Source organism: Oncorhynchus kisutch, unplaced genomic scaffold (assembly GCF_002021735.2).
Source record: "Oncorhynchus kisutch isolate 150728-3 unplaced genomic scaffold, Okis_V2 scaffold975, whole genome shotgun sequence".
Classification (NCBI taxonomy): Eukaryota; Metazoa; Chordata; class Actinopteri; order Salmoniformes; family Salmonidae; genus Oncorhynchus; species Oncorhynchus kisutch.
Genome location: NW_022262920.1, coordinates 79020 through 94325, shown reverse-complemented (window position 1 = coordinate 94325; position 15306 = coordinate 79020). Strand labels below are relative to the sequence as shown.

General features: G+C 43.0%; 1 protein-coding gene and 1 pseudogene across 1 annotated transcript in view; both read right to left on the bottom strand.

The window, feature by feature from the left end:
* LOC116363964 (perforin-1-like) overlaps positions 1–14465 on the bottom strand; it is a 29445-nt gene extending 14980 nt beyond the window's left edge. Inside the window, exons 1-3 of the mRNA XM_031817278.1 lie at positions 14363–14465; positions 5718–6071; positions 5376–5615 (exon numbers count right to left, since the gene is read on the bottom strand). Coding sequence (XP_031673138.1) covers positions 5376–5615; positions 5718–6064 — 587 coding nt within the window. The 5' untranslated portion in view covers positions 6065–6071; positions 14363–14465. The remainder of the gene's footprint in view (positions 1–5375; positions 5616–5717; positions 6072–14362) is intronic.
* LOC116363968 (uncharacterized) lies at positions 12444–12562 on the bottom strand (annotated as a pseudogene).
* Positions 14466–15306: the final 841 nt, after the last annotated feature.

The window sequence follows — 15306 nt, the reverse complement described above, 5'->3', positions numbered from 1 at the left end:
ACCACATCAGTGAATCAACCCACTCAGGTGACGCACCCCTTCCAGGGACGGCATGAGAGAGCCCCAGCAAGCCAGTGACTCAGCCCCTGTAATAGGGCTAGAGGCAGAGAATCCCAGTGGAAAGAGGGGAACCGGCCAGGCAGAGACAGCAAGGGCGGTTCGTTGCTCCAGAGCCTTTCCGTTCACCTTCCCACTCCTGGGCCAGACTACACTTAATCATATGACCCACTGAAGAGATGAGTCTTCAGTAAAGACTTAAAGGTTGAGACCGAGTTTGCGTCTCTGACATGGGTAGGCAGACCGTTCCATAAAAATGGAGCTCTATAGGAGAAAGCCCTGAGTAATATGATCAAATTCTTTGGTTCTAGTCAGGATTCTAGCAGCCGTATTTAGCACTAACTGAAGTTTATTTAGTGCTTTATCTGGGTAGCCGGAAAATAGAGCATTGCAGTAGTCTAACCTAGAAGTGACAAAAGCATGGATAAATTTTTCTGCATCATTTTTGGACAGAAAGTTTCTGATTTTTGCAATGTTACGTAGATGGAAAAAAGCTGTCCTTGAAATGGTCTTGATATGTTCTTCAAAAGAGAGATCAGGGTCCAGAGTAACGCCGAGGTCCTTCACAGTTTTATTTGAGACGACTGTACAACCATTAAGATTAATTGTCAGATTCAACAGAAGATCTCTTTGTTTCTTGGGACCTAGAACAAGCATCTCTGTTTTGTCCAAATTTAATAGTAGAAAGTTTGCAGCCATCCACTTCCTCATGTCTGAAACACATGCTTCTAGCGAGGGCAATATTGGGGCTTCACCATGTTTCATTGAAATGTACAGCTGTGTGTCATCCGCATAGCAGTGAAAGTTAACATTATGTTTTCGAATGACATCCCCAAGAGGTAAAATATATAGTGAAAACAATAGTGGTCCCAAAACGGAACCTTGAGGAACACCGAAATGTACAGTTGATTTGTCAAAGGACAAACCATTCACAGAGACAAACTGATATCTTTCCGACAGATAAGATCTAAACCAGGCCAGAACTTGTCCGTGTAGACCAATTTGGGTTTCCAATCTCTCCAAAAGAATGTGGTGATCGATGGTATCAAAAGCAGCACTAAGGTCTAGGAGCACGAGGACAGATGCAGAGCCTCAGTCTGATGCCATTCAAATGTAATTTACCACCTTCACAGGTGCAGTCTCAGTGCTATGATGGGGTCTAAAACCACACTGAAGCATTTCGAATACATTGTTTGTCTTCAGGAAGGCAGTGAGTTGCTGCGCAACAGCCTTTTCTAAAATGTTTGTGAGGAATGGAAGATTCAATATAGGCCGATAGTTCTTTATATTTTCTGGGTCAAGGTTTGGCTTTTTCAAGAGAGGCTTTATTACTGCCACTTTTAGTGAGTTTGGAACACATCCGGTGGATAGAGAGCCGTTTATTATGTTCAACATAGGAGGGCCAAGCACAGGCAGCAGCTCTTTCAGTAGTTTAGTTGGAATAGGGTCCAGTATGCAGCTTGAAGGTTTAGAGGCCATGATTATTTTCATCATTGTGTCAAGAGATATAGTACTAAAACAGTTGAGCGTCTCTCTTGATCCTAGGTCCTGGCAGAGTTGTGCAGACTCAGGACAACTGAGCTTTGAAGGAATACGCAGATTTAAAGAGGAGTCCGTCATTTGCTTTCTAATAATCATAATCTTTTCCTCAAAGAAGTTCATGAATTTATCACTGCTAAAGTGAAAGTCATCCTCTCTTGGGGAATGCTGCTTTTTAGTTAGCTTTGCGACAGTATCAAAAAGGAATTTCGGATTGTTCTTATTATCCTCAATTAAGTTAGAAAAATAGGATGATCGAGCAGCAGTAAGGGCTCTTGGATACTGCACGGTACCGTCCTTCCAAGCTAGTCGGAAGACTTCCAGTTTGTTGTGGCGCCATTTCCGTTCCAATTTTCTGGAAGCTTGCTTCAGAGCTCGGGTATTTTCTGTGTACCAGGGAGCTAGTTTCTTATGAGAAATGTTTTTAGTTTTTAGGGGTGCAACTGCATCTAGGGTATTGCGCAAGGTTAAATTGAGTTCCTCAGTTAGGTGGTTAACTGATTTTTGTCCTCTGGCGTCCTTGGGTAGACAGAGGGAATCTGGAAGGACATCAAGGAATCTTTGTGTTGTCTGTGAATTTATAGCACGACTTTTGATGTTCCTTGGTTGGGGTCTGAGCAGATTATTTGTTGCAATTGCAAACGTAATAAAATGGTGGTCCGATAGTCCAGGATTATGAGGAAAAACATTAAGATCCACAACATTTACTCCATGGGACATAACTAGGTCCAGCGTATGACTGTGACAGTGAGTGGGTCCAGAGACATGTTGGACAAAACCCACTGAGTCGATGATGGCTCCGAAAGCCTTTTGGAGTGGGTCTGTGGACTTTTCCATGTGAATTTTAAAGTCACCAAAGATTAGAATATTATCTGCTATGACTACAAGGTCCGATAGGAATTCAGGGAACTCAATGAGGAACGCTGTATATGACCCAGGAGGCCTGTAAACAGTAGCTATAAAAAGTGATTGAGTAGGCTGCATAGATTTCATGACTAGAAGCTCAAAAGACGAAAACTGCTTTTTTTTTTTGTAAATTGAAATGTGCTGTGTCATAAATGTTAGCAACACCTCTGCCTTTGCGGGATGCACTGGGGATATGCTCACTAATGTAGCCAGGAGGTGAGGCCTCATTTAACACAGTAAATTCATCAGACTTAAGCCATGTTTCAGTCAGGCCAACCACATCAAGATTATTATCAGTGATTAGTTAATTGACTATAACTGCCTTGGAAGTGAGGGATCTAACATTAAGTAGCCCTATTTTGAGATGTGAGGTATCATGATCTCTTTCAATAATGACAGGAATGGAGGAGGTCTTTATTCCAGTGAGATTGCTAAGGCGAACACCGCCATGTTTAGTTTTGCCCAACCTAGGTCGAGGCACAGACACGGTCTCAATGGTGATAGATGAGCTGACTACACTGACTGTGCTAGTGGCAGACTCCACTATGCTGGCAGGCTGGCTAACAGCCTGCTGCCTGGCCTGCACCCTATTTCATTGTGGAGCTAGAGGAGTTAGAGCCCTGTCTATGTTGGTAGATAAGATGAGAGCACCCCTCCAGCTAGGATGGAGTCCGTCACTCCTCAGCAGGTCAGGCTTGGTCCTGTTTGTGGGTGAGTCCCAGAAAGAGGGCCAATTATCTACATATTCTATCTTTTGGGAGGGGCAGAAAACTGTTTTCAACCAGCGATTGAGTTGTGAGACTCTGCTGTAGAGCTCATCACTCCCCCTAACTGGGAGGGGGCCAGAGACAATTACTCGATGCCGACACATCTTTCTAGCTGATTTACACGCAGAAGCTATGTTGCGCTTGGTGATCTCTGACTGTTTCATCCTAACATCGTTGGTGCCGACGTGGATAACAATATCTCTATACTCTTTACACTCGCCAGTTTTAGCTTTAGCCAGCACCATCTTCAGATTAGCCTTAACGTCGGTAGCCCTGCCCCCTGGGAAACAGTGTATGATCGCTGGATGATTCGTTTTAAGTCTAATACTACGGGTAATGGAGTCGCCAATGACTAGAGTTTTCAATTTGTCAGAGCTAATGGTGGGAAGCTTCGGCGTCTCAGACCCCGTAACGGGAGGAGTAGAGACCAGAGAAGGCTCGGCCTCTCACTCCGGTTGAAAGTTTCTGTCGGCTGAATGAGCGACACCGGTTGAGCGTTCCTACAGCATTTCCTTCCAGAAACCGTGAGAAAGTTGTCCGGCTGCGGGGACTGTGCCTGGGGATGTATACTACTATCTGTACTTACTGGTGGCACAGACGCTGTTTCATCCTTTCCTACACTGAAATTACCCTTGCCTAACGATTGCGTCTGAAGCTGGGCTTGTAGCACAGCTATCCTCGCCGTAAGGTGATCGTTCTCCTGTATATTATGAGTACAGCGACTGCAATTAGAAGGCATCATGTTAATGTTACTACTTAGCTTCGGCTGTTGGAGGTCCTGACGAATCGTGTCCAGATAAAGCGTCCGGAGTGAAAAAGTTGAGGGAAAAAACAAAAATATAAACGGTAATTAAAAACTAAAAACCTTAAAGTTGTCAGGTAGCAAAATAGGTTGGCAACAAAACGCACAGCAACTCGTAAACGTGTCAAGGTGACTTGCAAAATGAGGAGCAAGAGTGCAGTGATGTAGTGTCCACAATTAAATTATTTTGGAATGTGAAAATACTACATTGTGTATTTATACAGCCAGGCTTATGTAACATGTCCTCGTCTGGGATTTGAACTCACAACGTCTTGGTTCACAGCATTTTGAGCTTCCTTCTACGCCACCATATCCTGTATCCTTCTACGATATCCTGTATCCTTCTACGATATCCTGTATCCTTCTACCATATCCTGTATCCTTCTACGATATCCTGTATCCTTCTACCATATCCTGTATCCTTCTACGATATCCTGTATCCTTCTACCATATCCTGTATCCTTCTACCATATCCTGTATCCTTCTACCATATCCTGTATCCTTCTACCATATCCTGTATCCTTCTACCATATCCTGTGTCAATTATTGATATCAACTGTAACACATTGGACTTCAAAGTTAATTTCAGCTTTATTTAAAAAAATACACTCAATAAAAACGATTATATTTATCATAGTGATCCAAGAGCAACATTAAAACAGCATAATTTAACCCACCAAAATTATACAACTATACACTTAAATTACACACTGCTGAAATAAGTCAATTAAATCAACGATGACAGAGAGAATAGTTAGATTAACTGGGCCGCGGACACAGTGACAATGTATCTGTGACACTGTGGCTGCGTTTACACAGGCACACCAATTCTGATCTTTTGCCCAATTCTGATCTGATCAAAATACAAATTAGAGATTAATGGTCCTGTTCCATAGGAGGGTTAGCACTGCACTTAGCCCAGGGCTAACTGGTCCTGTTCCATAGCAGGGTTAGCACTGCACTTAGCCCAGGGCTAGTTGGTCCTGTTCCATAGGAGGGTAGCACTGCCTTTTCAGAGCAAGCCAATCACTTCCTCCAACCTAAAACAATCGTTCCAGAACAATCTCAGAACGTTTTGTCATGGTCCCCTGGAGGTTTATGTCTAGTTCCCGGTTTGTTCCAGGGATGTCCCCGAGGATGTTTTTTGGACGTCCTTGGGATGCTGTTGAATGGTCTGGAGGTTTTTGTCTAAAATGTTGTCATTTTTACATTTTGCATCCCGTGTTGTAAATAAAATCACATGAGGTCATATTGTTTTCACATTTTGTTTCGTTTTTTTAACAAATCATTATTGTTATTATTACCTGTAGTGACAGCAGCGTAGGTTCTGTGAGAAGAAAGAGTGGTGGTCCTCTTTGGTCTTGGTCGTGGCAAAGATGGCTACATCCGACTGGGACCCTCCCATCTCTATGCTAGCACCCACATCCTTCTCCACACTCACAATCACCGGTCCCACAGGTACGCTTACAGACACCTTCGCCTCATTACTCAAACCCCCCTTCCATTTTGTAGAGATCTCGTTGGTAGTGGACTGTGCCAGGTTACTGGAGGAGAGGAGGAGAGGATAGATGAGGAGAGGAGAGCAGAGGAGAGATGTTTACTGTCCAATTTCCATCAAGGAAACAGTCAGAAACCATCCTACTCACCTGACAGACGCATGAGAGTGGCTGGAGATATCCTCAGTACAGTGGCTGTAGGGCCTCCAGTCTACAACAGACAGGGGTATTTTCTGCAGCTCGTTCCCCTGTAGGGGGTTACTACACAGTGTACAGGTTTTACTGGGGGACAGGTAGGTCCTCAGGTCAATCAGGTAGGCCCCTTTACGTTTCAGGGTCACCACATCGAAACCCTCCCCTGCCAGGTTGTGACCGGGGACAAAGGGTGCAGAGTCACACTGGGATTGGCTGGCAGTACGACAGGTGAGGGCGGAGTCCAGTTGAGAAAGCAGAAGGAGGAGAGGAAGGGAGAAGAGAGGAGGGGCTGATAAAGGCATTACTGAACTAAAGGGAGGGAGGCGAGGGAGGAGAAAGAGAGAGAGAAAAAGGAGGAGAGCGAGTATGAGAGGAGTGGGGAAGAAAATGGAAGAGACAGAAGGGATGAGAGAAAGTGAGAGGTTTGGGGGCGAGAGAAGGAGAGAGAGACTGTTTAAACTCCATGATGTGAAGCACTTTGTGACTTGAAATGAAACCACTATATACAGTGGGGTTATGGTGCATTCGGAAAGTAATCAGACCCATTGACTTTTTCCACATTTTGTTATGTTACAGCCTTATTCCAAAATTGATTAAATGAAATAATTCTCATCAATACCCTGTAATGACAAAGCGGTCCTTGCTCCTACATCGCTGGCATCAGTGTACAGAGCAGCCCCTGCTCCTACATCGCTGGCATCAGTGTACAAAGCAGCCCTGCTCCTACATCGCTGGCATCAGTGTACAAAGCAGCCCCTGCTCCTACATCGCTGGCATCAGTGTACAAAGCAGCCCTGCTCCTACATCGCTGGCATCAGTGTACAAAGCAGCCCCTGCTCCTACATCGCTGGCATCAGTGCACAAAGCAGCCCCTGCTCCTACATCGCTGGCATCAGTGTACAAAGCAGCCCCTGCTCCTACATCGCTGGCATCAGTGTACAAAGCAGCCCCTGCTCCTACATCGCTGGCATCAGTGTACAAAGCAGCCCTTGCTCCTACATCGCTGGCATCAGTGTACAGTGAGTATAACAGAACTCATATGGCAGGCAAAAACCTCAGAAGAAATCCAAACAGGAAGTGGGAAATCTGAGGTTGGTCGATTTTCAACCCAGCCCTTATTGAATACACAGTGGGATATGGATCAAGTTGCACTTCCTAGGGCTTCCACTAGATGTCAACCGTCTATAGAAAATTGAATGAGGCTTCTACTGTGTTGTGGGACTGAATAAGAGGGGAATGAGTCAGGCTACTGGCAGAGAGCCATTTCCCGGTCACGCGCATACCAAATGATATTTTCCTGCGTTCCGTTCCTCCTCAAGACACAAAGGAATTCTCCGGTTGGAACTTTATTGAAGATGTATGATAAAAACTTCCTAATGACCGATTCTGTACTTAGTTTGACATTTTAGTTTCTTTGACCTGTAATATAACTTTTTGAAGTTTTTGTCCGAAGAAATGGTCGACCAGCACCAGCGTTTGGATAGGTGTACCAAACGCGCTAACAAAAGTAGCTAATTGTACATAAATAATGGACATTATCGAACAAATCAAGCATTTATTGTAGACCTGGGATTCCTGGGAGTGCATTCTGATGAAGATCATCAAAGGTAAGGGAATATTTATCATGTAATTTCTGGTTTATGTTGACTCCAAAATTATTGCATGCTTTGCTTTTTCCGTAACGTTTTTTTGAAATCTGACACAGCAGTTGCATTAAGGAGAGGTATATCTATAATTCCATGTGTATAACTTGTATTATCATCTACATTTATGAGTATTTAAGTTGAATCGATGTGGGCATGCAAAATCATTGGATGTTTTTGGAACTAGTGAACGTAACACGCCAATGTAAACTCAGATTTTTGTATATGAACTTCATCAAACAAAACAAACATGTATTGTGTAACATGAAGTCCTATGAGTGTCATCTGATTTGATTTTATAAAAAAAAAAATGTTTTTACCTTTATTTAACTAGGCAAGTCAGTTAAGAACAAATTCTTATTTTCAATGACGGCCTAGGAACAGTGGGTTAACTGCATGTTCAGGGGCAGAACACAGATTTGTACCTTGTCAGCTCAGGGATTTGAACTTGCAACCTTTCTGTTACTAGTCCGCTCTAACCACTAGGCTACCCTGCCGCGCCAAGATCATCAAAGGTTAGTGATTAATTTTACTGGAAAAATGGCTGTGTTTTTTCTGTGGCTTGGGGGTGACCTAACATAATCGTTTGTGGTGTTTTCGCTGAAAATCATATTTGAAATCAGACACTGTGGTGGGATTAACAACACGATTACCTTTAAAAAGGTATAAAATACCTGTATGTTTGAGGAATTTTAATTATGAGATTTCTGTTGTTTTGAATTTGGCGCCCTGCACTTTCACTGGCTGTTGGCATATCGATCCCGTTAACGGGATTGCAGCCTTAAGAAGTTTTAAACATTCTGATGGCCTTGAGAAAGAAGCTGTTTTTCAGTTTCTCGGTCCCAGCTTTGATGCACCTGTACTGAACTCGCCTTCTGGATGACAGCTGGGTCTTTTAGGCCTTCCTGTGCTGTCCTGGGGGGCAGGTACTTTGCCCCTGGTGATGCGTTGTGCGGTGCAGTTGCCATACCAGGAGGTGATACAGCCCGACAGGATGCTCTCGATTGTGCATCTGTAGAAGTTTGTGAGGGTTTTAGATGACAAGAAAAATGTCTTCAGCCTCCTGAGGTTGAAGAGGCGCTGTTGCTCCTTCTTCACCATGCTGTCTGTGTGGGTGGACCATTTCAGTTTGTCTGTGATGTGTACGCTGAGGAACTTAAAACTTTCCACCTTCTTCACTACTGTCCAGTCAATTTGGATCGGGGGTGCTCCCTCTGCTGTTTCCTGAAGTCCATGATCATCTCCTTTTGTTTTGTTGACGTTCACTGAGAGGTTATTTTCCTGACACCACACTCCAAGGTCCTTCAGTGTAGGCTGTCTCAAAGTTGTTGGTAATAAAGCTGCAGTGTCATCTGCAAACTTGATGTTTGAGTTGAGGGCATGCATAGCCATGCAGTCATGGGTGAACAGGGAGTACAGGAGAGGGTTGAGAACGCACCCTTGAGGGGCCCCAGTGTTGAGGATCAGCGGGGTGGAGATGTTGTTTCCTACCTTCACCACCTGGGGGAGGCCCGTCAGGAAGTCCAGGACCCAGTTGCACAGGGTGGGGTCAAGACCCAGGGTCTCAAGCTTAATGATGAGTTTGGAGGGTACTATGGCATTGAATGCTGAGCTGCAGTCAATGAACGGCATTCTTACATAGGTATTCCTCTTGTCCAGATGGGAGAGGGCAGTGTGCAGTCTGACGGCGATTGCATCGTCTGTGGACCCATTGGAACGGAAAGCAAATTGGAGTGGGTATCAGGTAGGGTGGAGGTGACTAGACTCTCCAAGCACTTCACGATGACAGAAGTGAGTACTACGGGGTGATAGTAATTGAGTTCAGTTACCTTAGCTTTCCTAGGAACAGGAACAATTGTGGTCATCTTGAAGAATGTGGGGACAGCAGACTGGGATAGGGATTGATTGAATATGTCCGTAAACACCAGCCAGCTGGTCTGCACATTCTCTGAGGACGCGGCTAGGGATGCCATCTGGGCATGCAGCCTTGCGAGGGTTATCACTTAAATGTTTTACTCACGTTGGCCACGTTGAAGGAGAGCCCACAGTTTTTGGTAGCGGGCCTTGTCGGGGACACAGTATTGTCCTCAAAGCGCGCAAAGAAGTTGTTTAATTTGTCTGGGAGCGAGACGTTGATGTCCACGATGGGGCTGGTTTTCCTTTTTTTTCCCTTGATTGTCTGTAGACCCTACCACATATGTCTCGTTTGAGCCGTTGAATTGCGACTCTACTTTGTCTCTATACTGACACTTTGCTTGTTTGATTTCCTTGTGGAGGGAATAGAATACTGTTTGTATTCAGTCATGTTTCCAGTCACCTTGCCATGATTAAATGCGATGGTTTGTGCTTTCAGTTTTGCGAAAATGCTACCACAGTTTCTGGTTAGGGAAGGTTTTAATAGTCACAGTGGGTACAACATTTCCAATGCACTTCCTAATAAACTCACTCACCGAGTCAGAGTATACTTCGATGTTATTGTCTGAGGCTACCCGGAACATATCCCAGTCCACGTGATCAAAGCAATCTTGAAGTGTGGAATCCGAACGTTCAGACCAGAATTGGATAGACCTAAGCACCTGTTTTAGTTTCTGCCTTTAGGAGGGAAGCAACAAGATGGAGTTATGGTCAGATTTGCCGAAGGGAGGGCAGGGGGTGGGTCTTGTATGCATCGCGGAAGATAGAGTAGAAGTTGTTCAATGTTTTGCTCAAGCGGGTACAACAATCAATGTGCTGGTAGAATTTAGGTAACCTTGTTCTCAAATTAGCTTTGTTAAAATCCACAGCTACAATAAATGCAACCTCAGGATATATGGTTTGCAGTTTACATAGAGTCCAGTGAAGTTCTTTTAGGTTAGAGGTGGCTGCCCTATATACATAGACTTGAAATCTGTCACAGGTTAGATGTCATCTTGGAGTGTACTCCCTGAGGGTGCCAGTGGAGGGCATCCCTATGTTTTCTAGTGTCCAGGTGAGCCTGATTGGGCTTATTGGTTTAGGTTCCTTGGTGGACTGGGCCAGTTGCTCAGGTCTCTTGTTTTGTGTAGTACTCATGTGCAATTGCTTTGTTTTTTCTATGAAGTCTTCAGTAAACATTCTGTATTTACCCTCACCTCTGCCTGCTGTGTTTCTCTGCGCCTGGGTCTGAGTTATTGTCACAAAATCACTGGCCACTTTAATAATGGAACACTGGAACACATTAATAATGGAACACTGGAACACATTAATAATGTTTACATATTTTGCATTACTCATCTCATATGCATATAGTGTATTCTATTCTACTGTACCTTGGTCTATGCTGCTCTGACATTGCTTGTCCAAAGATGTATATATTCTAAATTCCATTCCTTTACTTTGTATTTGTGTGTATTGTGTGTATTGTTGTGAAATTGTTAGATATTACTTGTTATATATTACTGCACTGTTGAAGCTAAAAACACAAGCATTTCCCTACACCCCCAATAACATCTGCTAAACACGTGAACTCAGCAAAAAAAGAAACGTCCTCTCACTGTCAACTGTGTTTATTTTCAGCAAACTTAACATGTGTAAATATTTGTATGAACATAACAAGATTCAACAACTGAGACATAAACCGAACAAGTTCCACAGACATGTGAATAATGTGTCCCTGAACAAAGGGGGGGGGGGGGTCAAAATCAAAAGTAACAGTCAGTATCTGGTGTGGCCACCAGCTGCATTAAGAACTGCAGTCCATCTCCTCCTTGTGGACTGCACCAGATTTGCCAGTTCTGGCTGTGAGATGTTACCCCACTCTTCCACCAAGGCACCTGCATGTTCCTCGACATTTCTGGGGGGAATGGCCCTAGCCCTCACCCTCCAATCCAACACGTCCCAGACGTGCTCAATGGTATTGAGATCCAGGCTCTTCGCTGGCCATGGCAGAACACTGACATTCCTGTCTAGCCAGAAATCACGCACAAAACGAGCAGTATAGCTGGTGGCATTGTCATGCTGGAGGGTCATGTCAGGATGAGCTTGCAGGAGGGGTACCACATGAGGGAGGAGGATGTCTTCCCTGTAACGCACAGCATTGAGATTGCCTGCAATGACAACAAGCTCAGTCCGATGATGCTGTGACACACCGCCCCAGACCATGACAGACCCTCCACCTCCAAATCGATCCCGCTCCAGAGTACAGGCCTTGGTGTAACGCTCATTACTTCGATGCATGCCTAAGGCACGCTCACGCAGATGAGCAGGAACCCTGGCCACATCTGCAGTCCGCATGCCTCCTTGCAGCATGCCTAAGGCACGCTCACGCAGATGAGCAGGGACCCTGGCCACATCTGCAGTCCGCATGCCTCCTTGCAGCATGCCTAAGGCACGTTTGATGAGCAGGGACCCTGGCATCTTTCTTTTGGTGTTTTTCAGAATCAGTAGAAAGGTCTCTTTAGTGTTTTCATAACTGTGACCTTAATTGTGTCTTAACGACCGTCCCACAGGTGCATGTTCATTAATTGTTTATGGTTCATTGAACAAGCATGGGAAACAGTGTTTAAACCCTTTACAATGAAGATCTGTGAAGTTATTTGGATTTTTACGAAATATCTTTGAAAGACAGGGTCCTAAAAAAGTGACGTTTCTTTTGTTGCTGAGATTATATGTGACCAACAAAATTTGATTTGATCTGTCAGCTCTGTTTGCAAAGACTGTGTAGACCCCTTTACCTGACTCAAGAGCTTCCACAGTAAACGCTGTTAGGATCATCTCTCAGTGACAGCTCCCGGTCCCATCCCAATCAAATCCCAATTCTACTCAAATTTCCTACACTCTTCTACTCATTCCAACCTATTTTTAACTTCACTTCTGGTCATTCATGCATTTTTTTATTTATTGTTTAGAGCAGGGCTTTCCCAACCCTCTTCCTGGAGGTCTACTATCCTGTAGGTTTTCAGTCCAACCCTAATTCAGCTAGTTAAGGTCTTGTTGAGCAGCTAATAAGTAGAACCAGGTGTGGACTGAAAACCCCAGGACTCTAGATTTCCAGGAAGAGGGTTGGACAGCCCTGGTTTAGAGCTTACAGCACCTGGCATTCCCAGATGGTCTCCCATCCAAGTACTAACCAGCCCCAACCCTGCTCAGCCACCGAGATCAGACGAGATCAAGCATGTTCAGGGTGATATGGCCACAAGTGTATTTTCTACCCCATTTTCTCCCTGAATTACGACCTTGGCTCATCGCTGCAGCTCCCCAATGAGCTCATTCATGTATTAAATCGCTCACTCACTTTCATTAACCCTTCAGTATTGTGTAAGCGTATGTTTTTTTGTGATATATGTGTCTGAGTTTGTACTTAGGTTCTGGAAAGCCCTGATGCTATGGTTTCACCTGAGATGCCGTTTGTCTGTCCACATACGACCATTGTGTGTGCTTAAACATGCGTGTAAATGTGCATGTGTAATTCTATGTGTGTTTGTATGTACTGCGTGGGTGTGTGGCCTTTAGCCTGTGTGTTTGTATGTACTGCATGGGTATGTGGCCATTAGTCTGTGTGGGCGTTGTACAAGCTGTGACCTTGAGTTTGTGTGTTCTTGTGGATTCCGACAGTCCCTCTAGAGTACGTTGGCCGGAAAAGGACTCTTGGCAGAAGTCCAAATCCACTAGAAACGTCCTCTAATTCTTATAGCTTCCCCACAGAAAGTTCAATAGAAATCAGTAGCACTTTAGAGGCGGTTGCCCCTATATACATAGAAATCACTGGCCACTGTAATAATGGAACACTGGTCACTTTAATAATGGAACACTGGTCACTTTAATAATGTTACATATTTTGCATTACTCATCTCATATGTATATACTGTATTCTATTATATTCTACTGTATTATATTCTACTGTATCTTAGTCTATGCATTACTCATCTCATATGTATCTACTGTATTCTATTCTACTGTATCTTAGTCTATGCATTACTCATCTCATATGTATCTACTGTATTCTATTCTACTGTATCTTAGTCTATGCATTACTCATCTCATATGTATCTACTGTATTCTATTCTACTGTATCTTAGTCTATGCATTACTCATCTCATATGTATCTACTGTATTCTATTCTATTCTACTGTATCTTAGTCTATGCATTACTCATCTCATATGTATCTACTGTATTCTATTCTACTGTATCTTAGTCTATGCATTACTCATCTCATATGTATATACTGTATTCTATACTACTGTATATTAGTCTATGCATTACTCATCTCATATGTATCTACTGTATTCTATACTACTGTATATTAGTCTATACATTACTCATCTCATATGTTTAATGCATCTCATATGTATCTACTGTATTCCATTCTATTCTACTGTATCTTAGTCTATGCATTACTCATCCCATATGTATATACTGTATTCTATCCTATTCTACTGTATATTAGTCTATACATTACTCATCTCATATGTATCTACTGTATTCTATCCTATTCTACTGTATCTTAGTCTATATAGTCTTAGTCTATGCCGCTCCAACATTGCTCGTCCAGATATTTATAAATTCTTAATTCCATTCCTTAATAACAGCCATTAGATTTCCTGCTGGTCTTATTACTTCTCCACAGAAAGTCTCCAGAATGACAGAATAACAATTACTAGATTATTATTATTACTTATTATTAAAATGACAGAGTCTCATTATTATTAATTATCATTGGGATTACATAGTCTTCTCAACAACACACACACCTGTTGAACCAAAAGATAATGATTAGGTGAAATATTTTGCGTTTTACCATTATCCCGATAATTGCCAAGCCTTTGTTTGGTTAATAGACTAGTGACAATTTAAAAATCACACCACTCTAATGATTTTGGATTGAATTGAAATACCCAACTATGATTTGAAAAAACACATTTTAAATCTGAGATGTCGCAAATCTGACAAATATTGCTCTGAATCTAAACCTTGTCATTAGAGGCTTTAAATCCACTCACCTGTTTGAATTGGTGTGAGTGGTTATTCAGATGAGTTTGTCCTCAGATCTGGAGTCAGTGATGAAGTTTTGTCTCTCCCTCCTCTCTGTCTGTCTGTTTTTCTCTACAGCCAGGGATGGTCTTTTATACAGAACAGCTGACTTTCTGACTACGACAAACTTTGAAAAAAACTTTCCTAAAGCTAGTCAACCCTTTACACTATTGGGAATTGTCCTGTATTGATAGAGCTAAATTAAAATGTTTCTTACAGAAGAAGTATGGAAAGTGCATATACAGTGCCTTGCGAAAGTATTCGGCCCCCTTGAACTTTGCGACCTTTTGCCACATTTCAGGCTTCAAACATAAAGATATAAAACTGTATTTTTTTGTGAAGAATCAACAACAAGTGGGACACAATCATGAAGTGGAACGACATTTATTGGATATTTCAAACTTTTTTAACAAATCAAAAACTGAAAAATTGGGCGTGCAAAATGATTCAGCCCCCTTAAGTTAATACTTTGTAGCGCCACCTTTTGCTGCGAGTACAGCTGTAAGTTGCTTGGGGTATGTCTCTATCAGTTTTGCACATCGAGAGACTGACATTTTTTCCCATTCCTCCTTGCAAAACAGCTCGAGCTCAGTGAGGTTGGATGGAGAGCATTTGTGAACAGCAGTTTTCAGTTCTTTCCACAGATTCTCTATTGGTTTCAGGTCTGGCCTTTGACTTGGCCATTCTAACACCTGGATATGTTTATTTTTGAACCATTCCATTGTAGATTTTGCTTTATGTTTTGGATCATTGTCTTGTTGGAAGACAAATCTCCGTCCCAGTCTCAGGTCTTTTGCAGACTTCATCAGGTTTTCTTCCAGAATGGTCCTGTATTTGGCTCCATACATCTTTCCATCAATTTTAACCATCTTCCCTGTCCCTGCTGGAGAAAAGCAGGCCCAAACCATGATGC